General features: G+C 36.1%; 1 protein-coding gene across 9 annotated transcripts in view; it reads left to right on the plus strand.

Moving 5' to 3' along the window:
* PIK3C2A (phosphatidylinositol-4-phosphate 3-kinase catalytic subunit type 2 alpha) overlaps positions 1–26054 on the plus strand; it is a 104594-nt gene that overhangs the window by 72529 nt on the left and 6011 nt on the right. For 8 of the 9 annotated variants that reach the window (XR_016393814.1, XM_089915092.1, XM_089915087.1 and 5 more), the window contains 15 exons: positions 3416–3527; positions 3902–4047; positions 5616–5804; positions 6262–6355; positions 6845–6939; positions 7297–7477; positions 10864–10968; positions 14759–14851; positions 16120–16249; positions 18759–18895; positions 20357–20526; positions 21318–21474; positions 22158–22267; positions 23902–24109; positions 25304–25428. Coding sequence is in view for 8 of the 9 variants with exons in the window: in XM_089915092.1 (XP_089771218.1) it covers positions 3416–3527; positions 3902–4047; positions 5616–5804; positions 6262–6355; positions 6845–6939; positions 7297–7477; positions 10864–10968; positions 14759–14851; positions 16120–16249; positions 18759–18895; positions 20357–20526; positions 21318–21474; positions 22158–22267; positions 23902–24109; positions 25304–25428 (2052 nt within the window). In the remaining variant the exon portion in view is untranslated. The remainder of the gene's footprint in view (positions 1–3415; positions 3528–3901; positions 4048–5615; positions 5805–6261; positions 6356–6844; positions 6940–7296; positions 7478–10863; positions 10969–14758; positions 14852–16119; positions 16250–18758; positions 18896–20356; positions 20527–21317; positions 21475–22157; positions 22268–23901; positions 24110–25303; positions 25429–26054) is intronic. The other variant, XM_089915093.1, reaches the window with a different exon arrangement.

Here is a 26054-nt window from a genome sequence, read left to right on the forward strand (position 1 = left end):
GGCGGATTCTTAACCAGGGCTCCACCAGGGAAGTCCTCAATTGTCTTTGATAAATTAGTGTCAGGGAATAGTTATGTGAGAAAATTAAATGTAATTATATCATTATCATTAATTTTTATAAATGAGTCAGTTTTGAAAACCTTCGTGCTCTTGAAAGCACCAGGAGTCTTTACTTCATTTGAGAAGTACTGTCATTTTTTGCAACTTTTTTTGACTATTAATAAATGTTTTTTATTGGATGAATGACATTCTTTCAAAATTCAAAAGAGTAAGGGGAAGGGCAGTTGACTTTTTTTTTTATGCGGTACGCTGCCCTCCCACCGCCACGGCCCCTCCCGCCGCTGAGCACAGGCTCCGGATGCGCAGGCCCAGCGGCCACGGCCCACGAGCCCACGAGCCCAGCTGCTCCGCGGCATGCGGGATCCTCCCAGACCGGGACACGAACCCACGCCCCCCGTATCGGCAGGCGGAATCCCAACCACTGCGCCACCAGGGAAGCCCCGACTTCTGTTAGACAATTAAATAGTTGCATCCAGCACTCTACTGTTTAAAACAGTGAGCTGATGCTGTTAATCTTGAGACTTTGGCAAGTAGTGTAGTCAATCTAGGTAATGTTAGGATTTAACATTCAAAAAATGCTCAGAAATTAAGAGGGAAGATGATTTTATATTAATACATATAGAGAAAGTGTTAATGATTTAGTCTGTTAACGTACTGTAGTACAGTGATCAGAAGTCCTGGTCTTGAAATTCTTTCAAAATTAATTTATGTTTAAGATATAACCTGCATACAGCCTGATGAAGTTACTATCATGAAAGCCAAATGATTTACAGGCATTTCAGTCAACCTCAATGATAAATGAGTTCTTAACTCATTTTTAAATAAACTGAATCAAGCATTTAAGCTGCTGTTCCTTTATAGTTGTGTCTCAGGATTACCAAATAATTGATGTGAGAAAGTTTTTTACAGAAAAATTCCAGCTAATAGATGCAGAAGGAATGACAGAATATTACAGTTTTGCAGCCCCTACTGAAATAGTAGATTTAGGCCAGGAAATCTCAGTCTTGGCACTGTTGACATTTTGGGCCAGGTAATTCTTTGCCGTGGGAGACTGTCCTGTACACTGTGGGATGTTTGGTGGCATCCTTGGCTTCTGCCCACTAAATGCCAGTAGTACCCCCTAGTTGCCAACAAAAATGTCTCCAGACATTGCCAAATATCCACTGTGGTCAAAAGCATTCTTGGTTGACATTGATTTATTAATGCTTGTTTAAAACCATTGTGATTAAGTTTTCTGGAACTTTATAATGGATGATTTAGACTGATAGCACTTGAACAAACCGATTATCTTCACATCAAAGAAGGAGAGATATACCAATGTGTGCTTCTTTATTTGATGCATCAGGAACTAGTGGTATACAGTACCACCTACAAAGTATTAAGTATTCTTGCCACATAACTAACCCTGAATCAGATCAAACCTTTAGATCTATTACAGAAAATATAGGAGATAAAGGGACATGCTAAATGATACCAGAGGAATGCACTCAGTAAAATCCAGGATGTAGAAAATTCTCAGAACAGAACACCTGGATTCTTCAACAAATAACGGGGGATAAAAAAGAAGAATGTATGGATTAAAACAAGAGTTGGCAAACTTTGTTAAGAGGACCAGATAGAAGTAGTTGAGGCTTTGTAGGTCATGTTGTCTCTGTCACAAATGTAAAAGCAAAGGCAAAAGCAGTGATAGATAGGCAATATGTAAATGAATGAGTGTGGCTTTATTTTAGTAAAAGTTTATTTACAAAACAAGGTGACAGTCTGGAGTTTGTTGACCCTTGATTTAAAAGATACTTTAAAAGACATATCAACCAATGCACATGTTGGATCTTGCTTGTATCCTTATTCAAACAAACCAACTGTTAAAAAAAATTTTTTTTAGAGACAATCAGAGAAATTTGAGTGCTGACTAGATAGCTAATAACTTTGAGTAATTATTTTTAATTATTTTGTTGTAATTATGTTTAAATATTTATTTGGCTGCGCCGGGTCTTAGTTGCGGCACACGGTATCTTTTAGTTGCGGCATGCAGGATCTTTAGTTGCAGCATGTGAACTCTTAGTTGCAGCACGTGGGATCTAGTTCCCTTACCAGGGATTGAACCCGGGCCCCCTGCATTGGGAGTGCGGAGTCTTAGCCACTGGGCCACCAGGGAAGTTTCTGTTGCAATTATGTTTAAATTAAGGTGTTTGTCATTTAGAGATACATAAAAGTATTTGCAGATAAAATAATATCAGAATTTGCCTTCAAATAATCTAGTTGAGGGTGAGGGTGGTTCTAAAGTAGACAGAATATATGTGTCAAAGATTTTTTTTTTTTTTGGCCGCCTCGCGCAGCTTGCAGGATCTCAGTTCTCCGAGATTGAACCCAGGCCCCCTGCAGTGGAAGCGCGGAGTCCTAACCACTGGACTGCCAGGGAATTCCTGTGCCAAAGATTCAAAGGCTGTTAACCTGCTAGAGAAAACATTAAGACTGGAGTCTAGTTTTGGGAAGGATATTTGCTGTTTGAATAAAATGAGCAAAGTTTGATGAAGTTTATAGTTTCCTGCTTTTATGTCTCATGTTATTTTTCAGAAATTTCTTCTGTGTAAAGACATATCAATATCTTTATTGGTAAATGTTTTTAATTTCAGTAGACAATAAATTGGTAGTCTAGGGCAAGGGTCAGCATCCTCCGGACCACTGCCTGTTTTTTGTAAATACAGTTTTGTTAGAACACAGCACACATTTTTTGAAATGTATTGTTCATGGCTGCTTTGGCACTATACTAGCAGAGTTGAGTCTCTGACAGAGATTGTATAGCCCAGAAAGCCCCAAATATTTGCTGTCTGGCCCTTTACAGAAAAATTTGCTGACCCCTGGTCACAAACAGATGAAACTTCTCATCTCAAATGATTAGTGCTTTGGCACAAAGTAGATACTGGTTTTCTTGGCATGCGTTTTTGTTATGGTAAAAGTCAAGGAGCAGTTGTGAAATCCAAACCACCATCTTGAGATGTGTTCCTCTGTAGATGATCTTCAAAGACTATCCTTCACCTTCCTATTTATAGAAGTTGTTTTGGGGACAGGTGACTCTGAGACTTTACCCATCTTGTCTTCTATCCTGAGCCCCGATTCTCCCAAGATAATGTTGCTTCATCTTCCCTCCTTTTGTTCTAACTCCCATACTTAGTACCTAAATACTGAAGTGAAAGTACACTATGGAGAGTGACTCCTTCTGACATGTTCTTTTTATATAGAGGATGCTTAATAAATATTTGATTATTAACATTTCAAATTCATTACCATGTGTTGTGAGTTTTGAAGTAATTTTTAAGATGAAATCCACAGTATTCTTCTGTTTACATTCATGAAGGTTTTTAACATGTGGAACTAAACTTCTGTATCTTTGGACTTCATCACATACAAATCCTGTTCCTGGAACAGTCCCCAAAAAAGGATATGTGATGGAAAGAATAGTGTTACAGGTAATGATACTTCCTGACACGTGGAAAGGTTCAAATTTGAATTCTTTATGAAAAGTATATGTGTACCATGATCTGGGTTGTTACTAAAGAAGCCTAATCTCGTTTCGATCTTAGGATCTATATTTAATTTAAATGTCAATAAACCATTTCCTATTTCTGAGAAACAGTAAAATATGCACTTACACCAATCCCAAGTAGTACATGTGCTATTGAGAATTACCAGTAATGGTAATCACTTTTAATAAAAGGACAGAAGCATTAATTTAATGTTTGGTATTATCACCCTGATGGCTAAGAAAAATCAAAAACAAGTTAATGTAGCAAATATGTGGACTTTTCAGCTATAATTTAATCAACTTCTGTTAATTTTTAAGGTTGATTTTCCTTCTCCTACATTTGATATCATTTATACCACTCCTCAAGTTGACAGAAGCATTATACAGCAACACAACTTAGAAACATTGGAGAATGATGTAAAAGGGAAACTTCTTGATATTCTTCACAGAGACTCATCACTTGGGTACATTCCTTTGATTCTGTTTTGCCTGGGTATCTCTTACAATGTAAAGTTCAAGTTAATGGTTTATTAAATGCCCTGATGATTTAGCAATGTTCCTGATATGGAAAGTTCTTTTTTTCTTTTTTTAATTGTATAAAAAGACTATATGACTACATAAAATTTAGAAATTTGTACAGGTCAATTTTTTTACATAATGAAAAGGTAAACGATAGATTGGGAACTATAATCTGTATCCTTAATATATGAAGGACCTTTTCATATAAGTAGAAAAACGGACAACACAGTGGTAGACAAGAATATGAATGGGTAATTCTTTGGAAAAGAAATACAGTACCTTTTAAACATCTGAAAAAATTTGTTCAACCTCTCAATAATCAAGGAATTATAAGTTAATAAAAGACACCATTTCACACATCAGATTGTTAAAAATTAAAATGTCTCATTATATAAGGTATTGATGGGATACAGAAAATGGGAATTATACTGTTGGCAGAACTCTAAAAGCTTTTGGAGAGCAATTTGGCAAAATCTATAAAGGTCGCAGTGTCCGTAGTCTGACCTAACAATTCCACTTCCAGTTAGTTATAGTGTATTTTAGAGAAAACCCTTTTATATTTGCTTGTGGAGACAAGAATATTCATTGCAGTGTTTATTTGGGTTATTATAAAACTGATAGGGAATGTTCATTAACGGGTTAAATTACGGTACATTTATCCAACAGTACTATGTAACTATTAAGAATGAAGTTATAGCTATATGTACTAATATGTAAGATGTTAAATGAACAAAATAAGTAGCAGGATAGTGTGTATAGTGTGTTACCATTAACATATAGGAAAAGAAGAGAATCTACATACACCTTTGTGTATGCTTCTATATGAATAGACTACTTCTGGAAGAATATACGAGGTTAGGCAGTTGCCACTGGGAGGGGAATTGGAAGGAGAATCTTAATTGTGTACCTTTTTGCAATACTTGATTTTTTTTTTTAGTATTCCATGTGAAATACATTTCAATTCAATGCATGGATTATATACACAAGGGTAGGTAGATAAGTAGTGAAATATTTCATTCACATAAACATCTGTCATTAACAGTAAATTAGAATTTCCAAGACAAGTTCTTTTTATTTTGAATATTCCTCAAATGAGCTATATAGTCATCTTCTAAAATTTTGTAATAGCATTTGTTTTTGGCATGACATTTGATTTTACTTTTATAAAATGATGAAATCCTTGCTGTCTCTTGTTCTGCGTAGCCAACTCTGATTTCCAGTGCCTGGCATCTGGTTAGAGCTCAATAAATTTTATTGTGCTGAATTATCCTTCTTCTTCTTAACTAAGACTCTTTTATCAAGGCAGAATGATTTCTTTCCATCCCCCAAATTAGGGTAAATTAGTGGTGTTTGCTGTACATTGCGTTTTTCTATTCCAAATTAGTATTAATGATTCTACCAACAAGTGGCTGTCCTAAAAGGAATAAATTTCTTCTTTGTATTTTTAATCATTGAGATTATAACTGTCATTATGATATCACTAAGAAGTGATTTAATTCTGTTACATATTCAGACTTTCTAAAGAAGATAAAGCCTTTCTGTGGGAGAAGCGTTATTATTGCCTCAAACACCCAAATTGTCTTCCTAAAGTACTAGCAAGTGCCCCAAACTGGAAATGGGTTAATCTTGCCAAAACTTACTCATTGCTTCGGCAGTGGCCTCCATTGCACCCACTGACTGCATTGGAGCTTCTTGATTCAAAGTAAGTTAACTGTGGCTGAATTTATTTGCTCTGTTTTATTGTTTTTCCAGTAAGATATTATGTTGCAGGATTAGTTCCCTTTGTTTTAACATGAAAGCAATTCAATTCCGTATAAATGCATATTTCTATAAAACACATCTTTTGTGTTGAGGTTATTAAAAAGGGATATCATATCATTTAAAACTAATCTAGAGAGGTTGTAAATTTTGAATACTTTGTTATATTTTTATGATGTAGGTCAGAATTAATTTTCATAAAGTTTCTAAACAGTCACGAAATTGGATTTGTGTATAGGACAATAAGATTTTCTTCCTAGAAAAAGAGAAGAAACACATTGCTTTTGAATAGCTATTTGAGTATTCTTTGTCAGGAATAGATTGAGATTGTGTTTTCAGGAAAAAGAGCTTCATTAGAAAGAAATCGCTGTCAAATCTTGATTTTTGTGGTATGCTTCTAGATTTGCTGATCAGGAAGTGAGGTCCCTAGCTGTGACCTGGATTGAGGCTGTTAGTGATGATGAGCTAACAGATCTTCTTCCACAGTTTGTGCAGGTGAGTTTTTTACGAGGTTACCTACCCTCCTTACCCTCTCCCCAGTTTGTATGAGTAGGGACTTTGCTAAGGGATCCCCTTTCTGTTTTGATTAAAAGTACTTTTGTTGTGTGGGAATGTTGAGGTGTATTGCATTTGGATTTAGTGTGAATTTTTTTCCACTATTATCAGCTGCCCTACTTAAATACTAACTATATATATATACCTGGATTTTTAATTCTCGGGTTTTAACTCTCAGAACAAACCAGACTTGAACTTTTCTTTGATTTTTTTTTTTTAATTGGCCTTTTAAACATAGCTAATGAATGTTATTCCCAGGTCTGTACTTTTCTGCTTGATTTCATTAATTTCACCTAAGTTAATTCATGTTTCATTTTTATCAGTATCACCTTTCATCCTTCATTTATATAGTTTATCTTTTGATAATTTTATCCTAACAACGTAGTATGGGTTTGACCACTAGTGATTCTTATTTTTCTTTGCATGTAGGCTTTGAAATATGAAATTTACTTGAACAGTTCATTAGTGCGCTTCCTTCTGTCCAGGGCATTGGGAAGTATACAGATAGCACACAATTTATATTGGTAAGATTTAAATTTTCTTAAGTACTTTATTTCTGTCTCTGTTATTTACAGAGATGACACTCAAAGTCTAAACTGTATGCTCGGACTATTTACTGTTGATACCAGCTGTTTCATTGAAGTCATTATTATAAAGAAGCTAAATTTTTATGTCTTTAGAAATAAAACCAGAAAATAACAAAACCCTCTATTGCAAAATTATTTGGCATGTTAGAGCTCTATAATAATGACTGAGTTTTTACTTGCTTATATAGCTTAAAATTAATTCCTGGATACCAAAAATTAAACTTGTTAAATTGATTTTGAGAGACATTAATCTGTTTCTCAGAAGTGGCTGACATAAATATTTTGCTGTATTAGGCTCCTCAAGGATGCCCTGCATGATGCACAGTTTGGTGCCCGATATGAACATGTTTTGGGTGCTCTCCTCTCAGTAGGAGGAAAAGGACTCAGAGAAGAACTTCTGAAGCAAGCAAAACTTGTACAGCTTTTAGGAGGAGTGGCAGAAAAAGTAAGGCAGGCTAGTGGATCAGCCAGACAGGTATGTACCCATAGAGGGAACATAAATACTTTGATGTTAAAGGATCTTTACAGTGCTGACAAGTTGTTATTCTTTTTTTTTTTTTTTTTTTTTTATTTATTTATTTGGTTGGTTGGTTGTGCCGGGTCTTAGTTGTGGCTCGTGAGTTCCGTAGTTGCGGCACGTGGGCTCCTTAGTTATGGCAAGCTGGCTTCTTAGTTGCAGCTCACCAGCTCCTTAGTTGCGGCGCACAGGCTCCTTAGTTGCAGTATGCGAACTTTTAGTTGCGGCATGGGTGTGGGATCTAGTTCCCTGAGCAGGGATCGAACCCAGGCCCCCTGCATTGGGAGCCTGGAGTCTTAACCACTGTGCGCCACCAGGGAAGTCCCGGTTGTTATTCTTTTTCAATAGACATCCAATAGAACTCTAACACACTTACGCTGTTTTGGGCAGATTGAATTCAAAAGTTGCTTAAAACATGTCGGAAAAGATTTTATATCCTAACTCAGTTCCCTTTCATTTCCATGCTTATTAATTCCTTTCTGATCAAAATTGTTCTCTTGAGTTTCTTTTTCACTATTTTGCTTTTTAACATTTTTGTAATTGTAAAGGTAATAGAAGTATGAATTGATGCTAATGTTTAAGAAGTCCAAATGAATAAGTTTATGGATTAAAAAATTAGAACTTTTCCAGTTTCATTTTCTCCCTGTAGGTATCTTGTTCACAGTTTGTTTTATGTCCTGCTTGGTCATTTTATATGACTTTACACATATATACATGTATATATACAAATGTTTGGAGTTAAAAATTTTTTATAGAAACGTATGTTATTTTTTAACTAGACTTCATTATTTTAACCACTTTAAGGTGTACAGTCCATTGGCTGTTATTGATAGTACATTCACAGTGTTGTGCAACCACCATCACTGTCTAATTCCAGAACATTTTCATCACAACAGAAAGCAATCCTGCACCCACTAACCCTTTACTTCTTATTCCCCTCTCCTCCCAGGTCCTGGTGAGAACTAATCTGCTTTCTATCTCTATGGACTTACCTATTCTGGACATTTCATATAAATGGAATCATGCAACATGTGGCCTTTTGTGTCTGATTTCTTTCGCTTAACCTAATGTTTTCAAGGTTCATCCATATTTTAGCATGTGTATTTATGGCTGAACAATGTCCCATTGTATAGATAATACCATATTTTGTTTATGCATTCATCAGTTGGTGGACATTGGGCTTGTTTCTATTATTTGACCACTAATGAATAGTGCTGCTATAAATATTTCTGTATAAGTTTTTGTTTGAACATCTGTTTTCACTTTACCTAGGAGTAGAATTAGTGTATCATATAGTAATTCTATGTTTTTTGAAACTGTTACCCAAAGTAGCTGCACCATTTTATAATTCCAGTATAATACTAGTAATGTATGAGGATTCCAGTTTCTCCATATCACCACCAAAATTTGTTATTTTCCGTTTTTTTAAACTGTAGTCATCCTAGTGGATGTGAAGTAGTATCTGTAGTATCTCATGGTGGTTTTGATTTGCATTTCCCTAATGACTAATGATTTTGGGCACATTTTCATGTGTTTGTTGGCCATTTGTATATCTTCTTCGGAGAAATTTCTAAGTCCTTTTTGATTCGTTTGTCTTTTTGTTGTTGAATTGTTGGAGTTATGTATTCTAGATACTAGACCCCTATCAGATATACTGTTTGCAAATATTTTCTCCCATTCTGTGTATCATCTTTCTATTTCCTTCATAATGTCCTTTGATGCACAAAACTTTTACATTTTATGGTCTAACTTATTTTTTTGTTGTTGTTGCTTGTGCTTTTACTAGCGTGTCCAAGAATTTGTTGTCAAATAGAAGGTCACAATGAGGTACACCTATGTTTTCTTCTAGGAGTTTTATAGGTTCACTCTTAAAAAGTCTTTGATCCATTTTGAGTTTTTTTTTTTTTTTAATATTCTATGAGCTAAGGGTCCAACTTCATTCTTTTACATGTGGTTATCCAGTTGTTGCTGCACCATTTGCTGAAGAGACTATTCTTTCCTGTTGAATGATCTTGGCACCCTAGTTGAAAATCAGTTGACCATAGTTATATGGGTTTATTTCTGGACTCTGAATTCTATTCCATTGATCTATATGCCCCTCCTTATGCTATACTGTTTTCATTACTATAGCTTTGTAGTAGGTTTTGAAATCAGGAATTTGAGTCCTCCAACTTTTACTTTTACAAGGTTGTTTTGGCTGTTTGGAAGTCCCTTACAATTCTATGTGAATTTTAGTATCAGCCTGCCCATTTCTGCAATAAAGGCAGTTGGAGTTTTGATAAAGATTGTGTTGAATCTGTAGATCGATTTGGGAAATGTTGCAGTCTTAATAATATTAAGTCTTACAGTTCATGAACATGGGATATCTTTCCATTTATTTAGATCTTTAATTTCTTTCAGCAATGATTTTTTTTTTGGTAAATTGCTTTTTTTCTTTTTTACTTTATGTTGGAGAATTCATGTAAGTACATATAGTTACACTTCATGTTTCTTAATGAGTACATGGTATTACATGGTATTACAAGGTATCTTAGCATAAATTATGAACTATTACCTCTATGTAGGTTGTTTATACATTTTTCTTCTCCCAAACGGTTCTGTGATGAATTTTAATATATAAGTGTTTGCCCCTTTGCTAGTATTTTTTTTCCTTTTTTTTTAAACATCTTTATTGGAGTATAATTGCTTTACATTGTTGTGTTAGTTTCTGCTGTATAACAAAGTGAATCAGCTATACATATACATATATCCCCATATCCCCTCCCTCTTGCATCTCCCTCCCACCCTCCCTATCCCACCCCTCTAGGTGGTCACAAAGCACTGTGCTGATCTCCCTGTGCTATGCGGCTGCTTCCCACTAGTGCTAGTATTTCTTCATAGGATATTCCTACAGATGAAATAATTGAATCAAGAGCTTTGTATATTTTTAGTTATAATAGTTTATATTAGATTGCAATAACAAAACAAAACTTACCAGTATACACCTCCCTCCCCACCAGTAGATTATGAAAGTATCTGTTTCCCACCTTCTTGCCAGCACTGGATGTTATCTTAAATTTTTTGTCTCTTAGATAAAAATTGGCATCTCGTTATTGCTTGATTTCTATTTGTTAGTGAGTATTAACTAATATGTTAAATATGACCATATGTAATTCCCCCCTATGTTTATAGCCTTTGCTATAATTTTAATTTTTATAGTAAAAATTAACTCTCTTTAGCAACAACTTTTTTGACCATTTGACAATTGGGCATTTAAAAAATTGGGTCCATATCGTATTTTTGTTGTCATATAAAAAGGTCTTCATTTTCATTACGTACTTAACAGTATCGGTTTCTTTTCATAGGTTGTCCTCCAAAGGAGTATGGAACGAGTACAGTCCTTTTTTCTAAGAAATAAATGCCGTCTCCCTCTCAATCCAAGTCTTGTGGCAAAAGAATTAAATATTAAGGTGACATACAATGCTTATAAGTTCATATTACATTTTCAAATAATGTGTAGGAAGAAGGCAAATGGGCAGGTATGCTTAAGGCAAATGCAGATAATATCTGCATAGGTTGGTTATAAGTACTTATGGATGTATGTTTGTGTAAGATCCATATTTATCTCAGTATATTCTTATCTAATCACCATTCCTGAAAGAAAAAGCAGTGTAAAATTATTTACTGCCTTGAAATTATTTTTTGCTATGGTGTAATAGCTGCATATGTTGTAATTCCAGTGGTAAAAGTACCCAGTCACAGGTAGGCAGTTTTTTTCCTCTCTTGTGAATGTCCAGGTGGAGTCTTCCAAGGTTTATAACACTTCTTAGAGTCATCAAAAAGTAGTTGTAATCATCAAAATTGAGTTAACTATATTTTTAATTGGGCTAATAGTAACACAAATAATGGAATTTTCTCTAACATGAGTTCAGCAAAAGCAGCCAATTAATTCATCCATTAGTGTCTGTGATTTTGAAAGTCTAGGGTACAACTTATCCATAAAGGAGTCTTACATTTAATTTTTTTAAATTGACATATGGCTACTCTTCATTGAAATACTGGGTTGGCCAAAAAGTTCATTTGGTTTTTTTCCGTACGATGGCTCTAGTAGCGCTTAGTTGTCTTTAACTTCATGTGAAACAATTTTCTTAGATTGTATTGTGACAGCTGTCATATCAGCGAGCATTTAAAAAAAAAAACATCAAAATTGGTGAATTTTTGTGTAGTCATTTTAATATTGAAGATGGAAGAAAAACATTTTTGGCATATTATGCTTTATTATTTCAAGAAAGGTAAAAACACAACTGAAATGCAAAAAGAGATTTATGTGGTGTGTGGAGAAGGTGCTGTGACTGATAGAACGTGTCAAAAGTGGTTTGCAAAGTTTCGTGCTAGAGATTCTCGCTGGATGATGCTACATGGTCGGGTAGACCAGTTGAAGTCGATAGTGATCAAATCAAGACTGTAATTGAGAACAATCAACGTTATACCACGTGGGAGATAGCCGACATACTCAAAATATCCAAATCAAGCGTTGAAAATCATTTGCACCAGCCTGGTTATGTTCATTGCTTTGATGTTTGGGTTCCACCTAAGTTAAGCGAAAAAAATCTTCTTTTTTTTAATAGATGCATTTATTTATTTACTTTTTTTTGGCTGCATTGGGTCTTCGTTGCTGCACGTGGGCTTTCTCTAGTTGTGGTGAGCAGGGGCTGCTCTTCATTGTGGTGTGCAGGTTTCTTGTTGCAGTGGCTTCTCTTGTTGTGGAGCACGGGCTCTAGGCACGTGGGCTCAGTAGTTGTGGCTTGTGGGCTCTAGAGCACAGGCTCAGTAGTTGTGGCGCACGGGCTTAGTTGCTCCGCAGCATGTGGGATCTTCCTGGACCAGGGTTCGAACCTGTGTTCCCTGCATTGGCAGGCAGATTCTTGACCACTGTGCCACCAGGAAAGTCCGAAAAAAATCCCTGACTGTATTTCCGCATGCAATTCTCCGCTTAAACGTAATGAAAATGTTTCATTTTTTTTTTTTCTGACAAAAAAATCATTTATAACCTCCCCATGCACATAAAATGACTGGATACACTTTGGTTTATATGCTTTCAGGCTTTTTCTACTTACATGAACTATGTTTTTATAAAAGTAAGCCCTTACTATATGAACTATTTTGTAACTTACTTTTTAAAAAATTTAATTAAATTAATTTATTTTTATACAGTAGGTTCTTATTAGTTATCTGTTTTATACATATTAGTGTATATATGTCAATCCCCATTTCCCAATTTGTTTTTTGAAAACAAATTGTGACAGGAGATGAAAAGTGGATACTGTACAATAATGTGGAATGGAAGAGATTGTGGGGTAAGCAAAATGAACCACCACAAACCACACCAAGGGCCAGTCTTCATCCAAAGAAGGTGATGTTGTATATATGGTGGGATTGGAAGGGAGTCCTCTGTTATGAGCTCCTTCTGGAAAACCAAACGATTAATTCCAACAAGTACTACTCCCAATTAGACCAACTGAAAGTGGTACTCGACGAAAAGCATCCAGAATTAGTCAACAGAAAATGCATAATCTTCCATCAGGATTATGCAAGACCGCATGTTTCTTTGATGACCAGGCAAAAACTGTTACAGCTTGGCTGGGAAGTTCGGACTCATCCGCCATATTCACCAGACATTGCACCTTCGGATTTCCATTTATTTCAGTCTTTACAAAATTCTCTGAGTGGAAAAAATTTCAATTCCCTGGAAGACTGTAAAAGGCACCTGGGGGCTTCCCTGGTGGCACAGTGGTTTAGAATCCACCTGCCAATACAGGGGACACAGGTTCGAGCCCTGGTTTGGGAAGATCCCACATGCCACGGAGCAACTAAGCCCGTGTGCTACAACTACTGAGCTTGTGCTCTAGAGCCCGCAATCCACAACTACTGAGCCCGAGTGCCACAACTACTGAAGCCGGTGCCTTGAGCCTGTGCTCCGCAACAAGAGAAGCCACCGCAGTGAGAAGCCCACGCACTGCAACGAAGAGTGGCCCCCACTCACTGCAAGTAGAGAAAGCCTGCGCACAACGCAGCCAAAAATAAAATAAATAAATTTATATTAAAAAATTATTGTATTAAAAAAAGGCACCTGGAACAGTTCTTTGCTCAAGAAGATAAAAAGTTTTGGGAAGATGGAATTATATAGTTGCCTGAAAAATGGCAGAAGGTGGTGGAACAAAATGGTGAATGTGTTGTTCAAAAAGTTCTTGGTGAAAATGAAAAATGTGTCTTTTGTCTTTACTTAAAAACCGAAGGAGGGCTTCCCTGGTGGCGCAGTGGTTGAGAGTCTGCCTGCTAATGCAGGGGACACAGGTTTGAGCCTTGGTCTGGGAAGATCCCACATGCCGCGGAGCAGCTGGGCCCATGAGCCACAACTACTGAGCCTGCGCGTCTGGAGCCTGTGCTCCACAACAAAAGAGGCCCTGATAGTGAGAGGCCCGCGCATCCCGATGAAGAGTGGCCCCCACTTGCCACAACTAGAGGGGGCACTCACACAGAAATGAAGACCCAACACAGCCCAAAATAAATTAATTAATTAAAAAAAAAATAAGATCAGCAAGTAGCTCATTCTCATTAAAAAACAAACAAAAAAACCGAAGGAACTTTTTGGCCAACCCAATATAAGAGTGGGTGCTTGAGCTGTATAATTATGTCACTGGAGGTGGCGGGGGTTACATTTACCCCTTGGATTTTGTTTGCTGTTTCCTTTAAATTGCTCTCGCTCTCTTAAATTAGTTTTTTAGCCAGTTTAATTTTAATATTAGACTTGATCTTTGCTAACGAAATTGTTCAATTTAGTGTCACTATTTGATCCCATGGCTAATTATTAATTTTACTAGTACCATGAATAGAAGTAGAGATCTCATTCCAAATCTTACTGATTTAGAGGAAAGATAAGCATATACAAAATTTTGTGCTTTGTTGAAGGATTATAACACTTTTAAAGTGTCATAATATTTCAAATTTTTAATGGTTTTTGTCTCAAGTTTTTAAGGTATTGCTTCTCTGCTTAGACAATGTGTTATGTTTAAGTTTCAAAAAGTATCTTTATATACCTCTTATCTGCCAGATAATCTAAGAAGCAGCTCATGTGCGTTATTTCATTTGCCCTAATTCAAAGGAAAAAGTGAAAGGAGAAATGCCTTGGACAAAAAAAAATTTTTTTTCAGTCTTTATTTCAGTGTTATCATTCTAATGCTTAACATATTGTATTTGTAGTCATGTTCCTTCTTCAGTTCTAATGCTGTGCCCCTGAAAGTCACAATGGTGAATGCTGATCCAATGGGGGAAGAAATTAATGTCATGTTTAAGGTGAGCAGAGAAAGGTGATTTTGTTTTTTGGTAATTTAAAATTTCTTTTCTCAAATTCATTTTTCAAAATTGCAACAGTAATTTTGTTTATTTAGAATTTAATTAAATTGAATAACTGTGAAAAATTATTACTGAGATAAACTGTTCCCAAATGGATTTGGTAATAAATGCAACTCTGGGCTAGAGCTGCTGTATATGGCCATGCTAGTTAAGTGTTAGTACATCATAGCTCTAGGTAATGCCTTTCACCTGGAGGTGAAATGGTATGCCCTAGAGACGTGCAGGGCAATATTGCAAAACTATGAGAGGGGCACTCTTTTTGGAAACGTGTAACTTACCTGTGGGAAGCAGCAGGAGTAGAGTACTTTAGAGTAGTCTATTACCAGTCAAAGTTTTGTGTGTTGTGATCACAATTAGTATTATTTTTAAGAAAGAATGGAGAGTTTTAGTTAATTCAGTGAGTTCATTTAGTGGAGGTTCATCAAGATAGCTTCTCTTGAACCACCTTTGATATGTCTATAGCAAGTTCCCATATACTCAGATCTGGTTTTAGATTCCATTTTATTGTGTTGATGTATTTGCCTTTTCCTAAAACAGTATCATCTGTTTGAATACAGTAATTTTATATGTTGTAATATTTGTTAAGGCAAATCACCTCTTTTTTTCCATAATTTTCTTGGCCAGTCTCAAAAATGTATTCATCGTTATGTGTTTTAAACTTATCCAATTTAAAAAGAAAATGAAAACTTGATGTGATCCAGTTAGAATTCATTTGGGGAGAGCTAACTTTTTTTTAAGTAAACTTTTAATTTGAGATCATTGTGTATTGAAGTTTGCAGTTCACTGTAGTTCATTTTAACAAATTACACAGAAATCCTGTATACCCTTTACTCAGTTTCCCCCAATGGTAACATCTTGCAAAACTGTTCTACAATATTGCAGTTAGGACGTTGACATTGATACAGTCAAGATATGAAATATTTCGATCAACACGAAGATCTTCCATATTGCCCTTTTAAAAAATTGAACATAATTCACATACCATAAAACCCAACCTTTTAAAGTGTACAGATCAGGAAACTGAGACATGAAGAGGTTAAGTAACTTTCTCTAGAATGCTGCAGAAGAATAAAAATGTGGTTCTGTTCATCTTATTCTTTACTCTTTTCACTATTCCCTCCTCCCCACACACCCCCCCCTTTTATTATATGTAATCTATTAAGTCTTTTGAAAATGTACAAGTTTCATTTTGTTTCCTTGATTTCAAGGTTGGTGAAGATCTTCGGCAAGATATGTTAGCTTTACAAATGATAAAGATTATGGACAAGATCTGGCTTAAAGAAGGGCTAGATCTGAGGATGGTAATTTTCAAATGTCTCTCAACTGGCAGAGATCGAGGTAAATATGTTAGCTATGTCTTATTTTATTCCTTGAATTTAGCTCAGAGTGCACCTGCTCTAAGGGTCCTGGTGCTGGTACACTATGATCTCAGCCTTATCGCTTTCCTTTCATAGGTAAGGATGTGCAGACTTTATCTTGTCAAAACGAAATCAGGTCAGGGACTTCCCTGGTGGTGCAGTGGTTAAGATTCCAGGCTTCCACTGCAGGGGGCATAGGATACGTCCCTCGTCGGGGAAGTTCTGCGTGCCACGTGGTATAGCCAAAAAAAGGGAAATCAAGTCAGTTTAAGAATTCTTGCTGGTTTTATATAGTAACTCATGAGTAGCCCTAATAAATGCTTGCATGACAATAAGTTTTATAAGATGGAAGTCACTTTATCAAGCAAGATTCCTCATTCATCAACAAGAGCCTACCATTTCACTGGATTAGTTTTTCTGTCACTATACTTATTTCATATAGTTGAACTCTTCTTTCTTCTTATGGAATTCTATGTAACTTTGTAGGCAGTCAACTCCCTCTTTTTATGTTGTTTCTAATGGTTGAGTGCTTACTTTGTGATTTGCCCTGTACTAAAGCTTTTCACTCGTGTTATCTCACTGTGTCGTTATTTTTCAAATGAAAAATCACATTCACATCCTCTGTAAAGTTGGGTTTTTTTTGCGGTACGCGGGCCTCACTGCTGTGGCCTCTCTGGTCGCGGAGCACAGGCTCCGGATGCGCAGGCCCAGCAGCCATGGCCCACGGGCCCAGCTGCTCCGTGGCATGTGGGATCCTCCTGGACCGGCGCACAAACCCGCGTCCCCTGCATCGGCAGGTGGACTCCCAACCACTGCGCCACCAGGGAAGCCCCTTTGTGAAGTTTTTAACAAACATCTTAGTTTATAGTAATCCTCCCTTCTCCAGACTCAGCAGTTGTCCTTAATACTTACCAGACATTGTGTCATCTCTGCTAGATTGATTTTAAGTTCCCTCAGGGGATGGTAGTACTTTGTATATTTATGAACGTTTATCCACTGTTTTGTACACAGTAATTTCTACATGTGTATGTTTGATAATGAAATTAGAAATTTGTATATTAAAAATTTGATTAAACATACTCGTAGAATCAAGATGCAGGTATTCATTGAAAAAGGATGTCACTGTGAACTATAAACCAGATAATGTAACCAAAACAACACAAAGGATCCAGATGAGTTCACTCTGCCATGTGTGACCAGTCTACTAGGATTACAGCCTGACCCTGCATGCTTTCTTTTGGGATGGCCTGGAGGACTTGGCCTTCTTGGTTATTTCCAGTCCTTTCTTCAAAGCAGGTCTCTGTGTCTGTGTCTTTTATTTTGATAACAGTGCATCTCCTTGATTTGTTAAAATATATAAAACTAATTTTTAAAATATATAAAAAATATATGCACATAGTAAAATATCCATATAGCATATAATAGAATAAATTGGAATGTAAATCTTAGTTTTCTCCCACACCTCCTAGGCAGCCTGCTCCCAAAATATAACTGCTTACATAGCTTTCTGAGACTATTTTTTTATTCTTTTTTAAAAAATGTTTTTGGCCACACCACACACGGCACACGGGATCTTAGTTCCCCAACCAGCGATCGAACCCGTGCCCCCTGCAGTGGAAATGCAAAGTCCTAACCACTGGGCCACCAGGGAATTCCCTTTCTGAGACTATTTTGTATATATTCCAACATGCATAATACTTTCTTTTAAACAAAAAGTACAGTTCTCTATGTGGATTTTGTCTTTAAAAACATATTTTTGAGATTTTTCTACCTAAGCACAGCATTTACATTTCAGTAAGGAAGACAAAACATGTACTTGAGACTCAAACATATCACAAAGACAATCTTCATCTGTTCTTCCCTTTGAAAGGGCTTAATGTACTCTGAAACACTCTTATTTTGCCCAAGTACATGACTAGAGAAAGTTTTTTGTGCAAAATGGGACAGCATATATCTTGTAAGTAACTTTATTGATGAGGTCAGTATTATCTAGTTTGCAATTAAAGTTGTTATTCTTATTCTTTGTGTGGGTAGCACATGGATGTACAGACAAAGTCTGAAATAGTCAAATTCAGTTTTATATCTTGGGTACTTTTTTTTTTTTTTTTTTTTTTTGCGGTACGTGGGCCTCTCACTGTTGTGGCCTCTCCCGTTGCGGAGCACAGGCTCCGGATGCGCAGGCTCAGTGGCCATGGCTCACGGGCCTAGCTGCTCCACGGTATGTGGGATCTTCCCGGACCGGGGCACGAACCCATGTCCCCTGCATCAGCAGGCGGACTCTCAACCACTGTGCCACCAGGGAAGCCCTATATCTTGGGTACTTATGAAAATAAAAAATAATTTTGATTTCTCACATTTTCTAGCATGGGCTGCCAGAGTTGACTTTTTTTTAAATGTTGATTGTTAGCTGGTATCTTATGTCAAACATCAAAAGCTATAAATTTGGGGGGGGAGACATTTTCACATATCTTAATGTTTTGTTTTTAAAGGCATGGTGGAGCTAGTTCCTGCTTCAGATACCCTCAGGAAAATCCAAGTGGAATATGGTGTGACTGGATCCTTTAAAGATAAACCACTTGCAGAGTGGCTGAGGAAATACAATCCCTCTGAAGAGGAATATGAAAAGGTGATTAGCTAGTCTCTGTATTCTAAATTACCGTCAAAAATGTGTTACATAGGTCTTAAGTACTTTCATTTTCCAGCTCTGGTGACTAGTCATTTAGTGTAAGTTGTGAATTTTTCTCAGTTTTAATGAGATCTTAGTTTATGTCAAATCATTAATGTATCGTATTTACAGATAGACACGTACAAATGCTATCTGTTGACCTATGAAAGTAAAGTAGAGGAATTTTGTTCTTTGTTGGTCTTTTACACTATTTAAGAGCTCTCCCTTTTTTTAATTCTTCGTGGTTTGGGGAAAGAAGCTAATATTTGTTTACAGTAATATTGGCTCTGTGATTCTGAATAAGTTATTTGACCCAAAATAATTGTCAAGTAACATACTTTGAATGGCTTTCATGCACTTGGCTCTTCTGTGTGCTTTGCTAAGTAAGAGGGAATATAACATAGTGGAATCTCATTGCCTGGGTTTGAATCTTGGCTCTGCTACTTAACAGTGATGTGATCTTGGGCAAATAATCTTTCTGTTTTTGTTTCTCTCATACGTAAAATAGCAGTAATAATAGTATTTACATCATTGTTTTGTTGTGGCATTTTAAATGAGTTTAATATGTACATACGCACACACATATACTCTGGTGTGTGTGTAGAAAGAGACTAGTACAATGCCTGGTTTTGTGATAAGTGCTGTGTAAACATATGCTGTTATCGTCATCATCATCATCACCACTAAAGATTTCTAGGGGGCTATGGAATAAAATGAATCACATGGACCTGTAGAGCCACATGACTGTTCCGTTCAGAAATGTAATATCTTGAGAATAAACTAAATGCATGTGCTTTAGTATTTGCTTTACAAATACTCATTGTATGCAACTTGTATCCTTCTTTGTGATATTATATTATTAATTTAATCCCCAGGACAGGCAGGACTAAAGTGAAAGAAGGTCTTCCAGCTTTGAGAAACTTGCAGATGACACATAAGGGGTCACTAAATGGACAACAAGACACATTCATTATATTATTGGATGTTTAAAGATATAAGCTTACTTTCTTTACACATGCCATTCCTACAAGCCACAAAAGGGGAAAAAATATTCCTTTATTTAGATTAATCTTTGTCCCAATGTTACCACTTGTGGTAAGTAGCAGAGCCTGTGAAGAGCAGGGTTCCACAAACATGACGCTTAAAAGATGGTCAAAGGCAGAGTGTACCCTAAGTAGGGACTGACAGGATCTCTACCTGTTTGTTGAAAGACAAAAGCTAGAGAGAAGGGGCAATAACCACCTTTAGAAGGGTGTTTGCTTTTGAAAAACTGGCTTCTGCTACCATAACCCAGTTTACAAGCTATTGAGAAAGTGGATTATAATAGTGTTTTCAACGAGTGATAAATTACTTTAATCTTTGTTACCCTGCCTCCTTTAAAAATAATCTTTTTCCTAAGATAATTTTGTATCTTTATTATAGGCTTCTGAGAATTTTATCTATTCTTGTGCTGGATGCTGTGTAGCCACCTATGTTTTAGGTATCTGTGATCGACACAATGACAATATAATGCTTCGAAGCACAGGACACATGTTTCACATTGACTTTGGAAAGTTTTTGGGCCACGCACAGATGTTTGGTAGCTTCAAAAGGTACTAATATTGTTATTATTGCTAAAGAAAATAGAGGCACTTCCTATTTCACAAGTTAATGTCCCCAACTATTACATATAAAATAAGCTACAAGGATATACTTGTACACATATAAAATAAGCTACAAGGATATACAACACAGGGAATATAGCCAGTTTTATAACTATAAATGGAGTGTAATCTTTAAAAATTGTGAATCACTATATTATGCATGTAACATATAATATTGTATATCAACTACAATTTTAAAAAATCAACTTCAAAAAAAACCAAGTTAATGCCCCAAACTTTGCTTTTTTTCTTGCTGTTCTTTGCCTTGTAAGCTCCCTTTGAGCGTAACTAGGGATGAAAAAGGCTCTAAAAGATGACTTTACCATGTAACAGAAAGAATGAGTATGTGTGTGTAACCTTTGAAATGAGTTTTTTATTTTATCTAGTTAGTGGTACCTATTAGAAATGTTCCCATTTATATAACGGCAACGAGTACAAATTTTTTCTCTATATTTGTTTGTAACTAATATTTGATCTCTGTTTGGCTGTGGGTGGATTGATAAATATCACCTTGGAAATATATATAAATTCTACCTAAATAAGGAGATTATATGATGGCTTTCCTGGGGAAATGTGAATTTTTAAGAATTATGCAAATTCAGAACTGCCTGATACTAAGTTACCCACTTAGAAACTGCTATGGCTCAGATAGCTTTAGTTCAATAGCCATGTAATAGCAATAGCACTTATTTGAATATCTTCTGTAAATAATATTTTGTATGTACTTTCTTTTTAAATAGGGATCGGGCTCCTTTTGTGCTGACCTCTGATATGGCATATGTCATTAATGGGGGTGAGAAGCCCACCATTCGTTTCCAGTTGTTTGTGGACCTCTGCTGTCAAGCCTACAACTTGATAAGAAAGCAAACAAACCTCTTTCTTAACCTGCTTTCACTGGTACTCTGTTCTTTACAAGCATTTAATTAATTTTAAATGAATGGTTCTGTGTTTCAGTATCTAAAAATAGATATTTTGTGATTTTTGGAATATAATTTATTGTAGTTTCAAGTGTCATATTATTACCGAAATATTTTTAAATTGCTGCCATGTGAAATATGCCAGACACCATTTATATAAAATAAAAAAATAAGTCACTAGATAGAGTGGGTACCCTGGTGATGAGCAGTAATAGTAACTGGAAGGGACCCTGAGAGTATCATCTGGGATGCTGGTAAATGTTTTATGTCTTAATCTGGATGTATTCAAATTTTGGACATTCATTAAGCTGTACTTTTAAGATTTCCGTGCTTTTCTGGTTGTATATTAAGTAAAAACAAACCAAAAAAAATCCCTATGATTATTGTGACTGAAATTGATGTAGAAACAGAGGACTACACAAAAGACCTGGATTTCACAGCGTTTATTCCATAAACTGGCTGTGACTTGCAATGATTGATCTTCTTGGCCAAGATTTTTCTTATTTATGAGAGAATCAGTCCCTAAAACACTAACAGACTCTTTAAAACTGTGATTGTTTTGGTTTGTTTGCTTTATTTCTGATTACTTGGCCAGCTTTTAGGGAGGGGTGAGGAACAGACTTTTAAAAAATTTAACTCACAAACCTTTTATCCTTTCTAAAGATGATTCCTTCAGGGTTACCAGAACTTACAAGTATTCAAGATTTGAAATATGTTAGAGATGCACTTCAACCCCAAACTACAGATGCAGAAGCTACAATTTTCTTTACTAGGTAAGGTATATTTAAGTATATTAGAGAAGGCACACACTGTTTAACCTTGATTTGTTTTCCTTAGTTTAAACAAATGCTATATATATTAAAATGCTGATTTATAGGAAAAAATTGTGATTCACAGTACTAGCAAATAGGTTTATCAAAAGTTTATTTACTGATTAAATGTGAAGCATCGGCAATAGCACTTTAAAAAATACATTTATTTCAGGAATTCCCTGGAGTCCAGTGGTTAGGACTCGGTGCTTTCACTGCAGTGGCCTGGGTTCAATCCCTGGTTGGGGAACTAAGATCCAGCAAGCCGTGTGGCGCGGCCAAAAAAAAAAAATTTACTTCTCTCAAAATATCATCTTGGGGCTTCCCTGGTGGCGCAGTGGTTGAGAGTGGGTTCATGCCCCGGCCCGGGAAGATCCCACATGCCGCAGAGCGGCTGGGCCTGTGAGCCATGGCCTCTGAGCCTGCGCGTCCGGAGCCTGTGCTCCGCAATGGGAGAGGCCACAACAGTGAGAGGCCTGCGTACCGGGGGAAAAAAAAAAAAGATCTCAAGTTTTATTTAGTATATGATTTCAATTCTAAACATCCCATTTATGAATCATTTCTGCAAAACATATTTTCTACAGTATCACATACAAGGTTTTTTTCTAAAATGATATCTCTACTAATGTATTTTTCAGGATTCTGCCATAACAATTTTCATGGATACCATAAGTGCTTAAACAGTGAACTCTGGGTCACTGCTGTAGTAAATTGTTGTTATATGATGTAGTACTTGAAACACATGTACCAATAAGTGGCATTTGAACTTGTGATTATTACTTTAGAAGCAGATCTTCCTGGCAAATATGTTCTAAAGGTCTGGTGACCAGGTTGGTCACAGACTAGTGGTACCACCTCATTAAACGCCACAGCAGGGAGGAGCACATGAGCTCATATTCTTTTCTTTCTTTTTTCTCTTGCCTTCTTCCTCTCAGTGGAGAAGAGGTAGAAAACACTGGACTGGACTTCCCTAGTCTAAAGAGTCTGGGCTGAATTGAATTGAAGGAAGCTGACTTTTATATAGCCTTCCAAACTAGTCCTGATAATTTAGGTATTGATGGGTTTTGTTTTGTTTTGTTGAGATTTGTTGGCTCCCCTGGGCAAAACTATAAAGCAGGCATGTAAGTATTAGTCGGCTTGACCTGCCATAACAATACACCATAAACAAGGGGCTTAAACAAAGGAAATTAGTCTTCTCATTGTTCTGGAGCCTGGGAAGTCCAAGATCAAGATGCCAGCCTATTTGCTTCCTGGTGAGGGTTCAAGCTTGAAGATGAAGGAGGGAGGAGAAGAAAAAGGAGGAAGAAAGTCATTCTTATAAGGACACTAACTCCATAAAGGCCCTGTGGGGTTGGGGCTTTAACATTTGAATTTTGGGGGACACAAACATTCAGTTCCATAGCAAGGCAAAAACCTTTGTGTGAGGTTCCCTGACCTTTACTTTTTGACTCTCTTTTTGATTCTCATTCCTTGACAAAGTGAGAATCTACTCAATATTTTTAAATGAATAAAAGTGTTTTTCATCTTTTATTGTTAAAATAATTGAGAATGTTTTCTTATGAACTTTAATGTTAACACATTGTCTGATTATCTCGTAGGCTGATTGAATCAAGTTTGGGAAGCATTGCCACAAAGTTTAACTTCTTCATTCACAACCTTGCTCAGTTGCGTTTTTCTGGTCTTCCTTCCAATGATGAGCCCATCCTTTCATTTTCACCCAAAACATACTCTTTTAGACAAGATGGTCGAATCAAAGAAGTCTCTGTTTTCACTTACCATAAGAAGTACAACCCAGATAAACATTATGTAAGTTTGGTTCTGTATCTATAGACACTCATGTGTGCATTATTTTTGTCCTTTCCTACTTCCTTCACTGACTCTGCTAAAGTTCAAGCATTTGTTCTTTTCATACTTCTTTCTTCCATGGATGGTCCAAAAATTAATAAGTATACTTGGAGCATCCCTAATTGTTTTTTGGTGTTTATTTCTTGGTAAATTTGCTCCAGAAGCATGAAGGACAAACGATACTCTTCTTTTCAGAGACAAGACTGAAAGGGTGGTGCTATTTTGCTTTTCTCCTTCCTTATCTTCGTTTTTAATTTCAAAGGTAAACCTTGCTCAGTGTAACAAACTCAACCAATATAGAAGCACGTAAGTAAAAATCTAAGTTCTCATTCCACTCTCCAGGGATGATTGTAAAACATGTACATAAAGTTGGGTTTTTTGAACAAAAACAGGATCTTTAGTGTGCTCCCCCTGCCCCAAATAGTATAGCATTATCATCTTTTTTGCTGTTATTTTTGTGCTAATATTTTTGTTGGATAACTGTACAGCACTGTCAGCCTTTAAATTTTTGACAAATTGCTAGATTTTAAAAGTGACTTCACTATTTTGATTTTTACCTATTCTTAGTAAATTTTTATGTTTACTGAGTATTTTAGGATACCATTTAACTGAATAGTCCATTCTTTCCCCCCAATGATTTATAATGCCACCTTTAAATAAAGTAAGTTTATATCCCTGAATTTATTTCTGGTCTTCTGCAGATATATCTGACTCTCTGTGCACCAGCATTTTACTCTTTAAGTACTTTATAATATATTGATAGTGTAAATATCCAGTAAGACATGTTTTCCCCCATCTCCCAGTCGCCCTAAGTTTTGCCTTCTCATTTGCTCTCATAAATGAACTAACTTAATATTTTCACTGAAAATGCACTACACTTACAAATTTGGAAGGACATTTATATTTAACCCTAGAAATAGAATGACTTTCACATTCCAGTTCTTATTTATTTAGACAATAGTTAAGAAGGTTACTCTTAGAATGTAGTTAGATATGCTATAAATACCTTGACTTTTATATTTGCTGTTTCCTGTTGGTGACATATATATTGCAAAGTGAAAAGCACTTGGTACATATAATGGTCAAGCTGAAAACTGTCTATCAAGAAAGGTTATATTATAAATCTAACGTGTCAGGGGTGTGATTTCTTTTCAGATTTACGTAGTCCGAATTTTGAGGGAAGGACAGCTTGAGCCATCATTTGTGTTCCGGACATTTGATGAGTTTCAGGAACTTCACAATAAGCTCAGTATTATTTTTCCACTTTGGAAGTTACCAGGGTATGTTCTCATCCTTGTACATTAATCTTGTTTTATAGGAAACAATTTCTTTATTACCAAGTATAGGTCAAAAGCTTTGTGTTAAGCTAGTGTAAGATACTGTACTATGGACCGTGTGCAGCTAATTTTCCTTTGTATCACAAGAGCCTGACACAGTACTAGACATAAGGAACTGAGTTTTTCTTGAATGAATGATTAAGATCTTAAACTTAAAATATGTTTAAGTTTACATGTTTGTGTAAATTTCTAGCTTTCTAAATCACTGCAGGAATAATCTATTACGGCCATATTGAGCTCCTCTGAAAAACAATAAACTGAGGCACTGATCACTAATCAAAATGTTAGTGTTTAGGTTTGTATTTGATACCCTTTGGAAACCTTCAATTTTTAAGGTAGCTAATGACCAGTAGATGTCCTGTGTTGAATTGCTCCCATTCTTCTCAAGATTAGATTTTGAAAATGAGGCAGCAAAGTGGGTATCAGAGTTTATTTCCATGTGCAGTCTCATTTCACCACTGCCACCAAAATAAGCAGAGTTAAGGTGAACTTGATTTGAGCCCTGTGGCATTTGTGGATTTTACTGGTATCAATGATAGCTGTGGCTGATTGAATAATGATTATTTTGG

Source organism: Delphinapterus leucas, chromosome 7 (genome assembly GCF_059928025.1).
Source record: "Delphinapterus leucas isolate spDelLeu-1000000601 "Yukka" chromosome 7, BTC_Dleu_Yukka2, whole genome shotgun sequence".
NCBI lineage: Eukaryota > Metazoa > Chordata > Mammalia > Artiodactyla > Monodontidae > Delphinapterus > Delphinapterus leucas.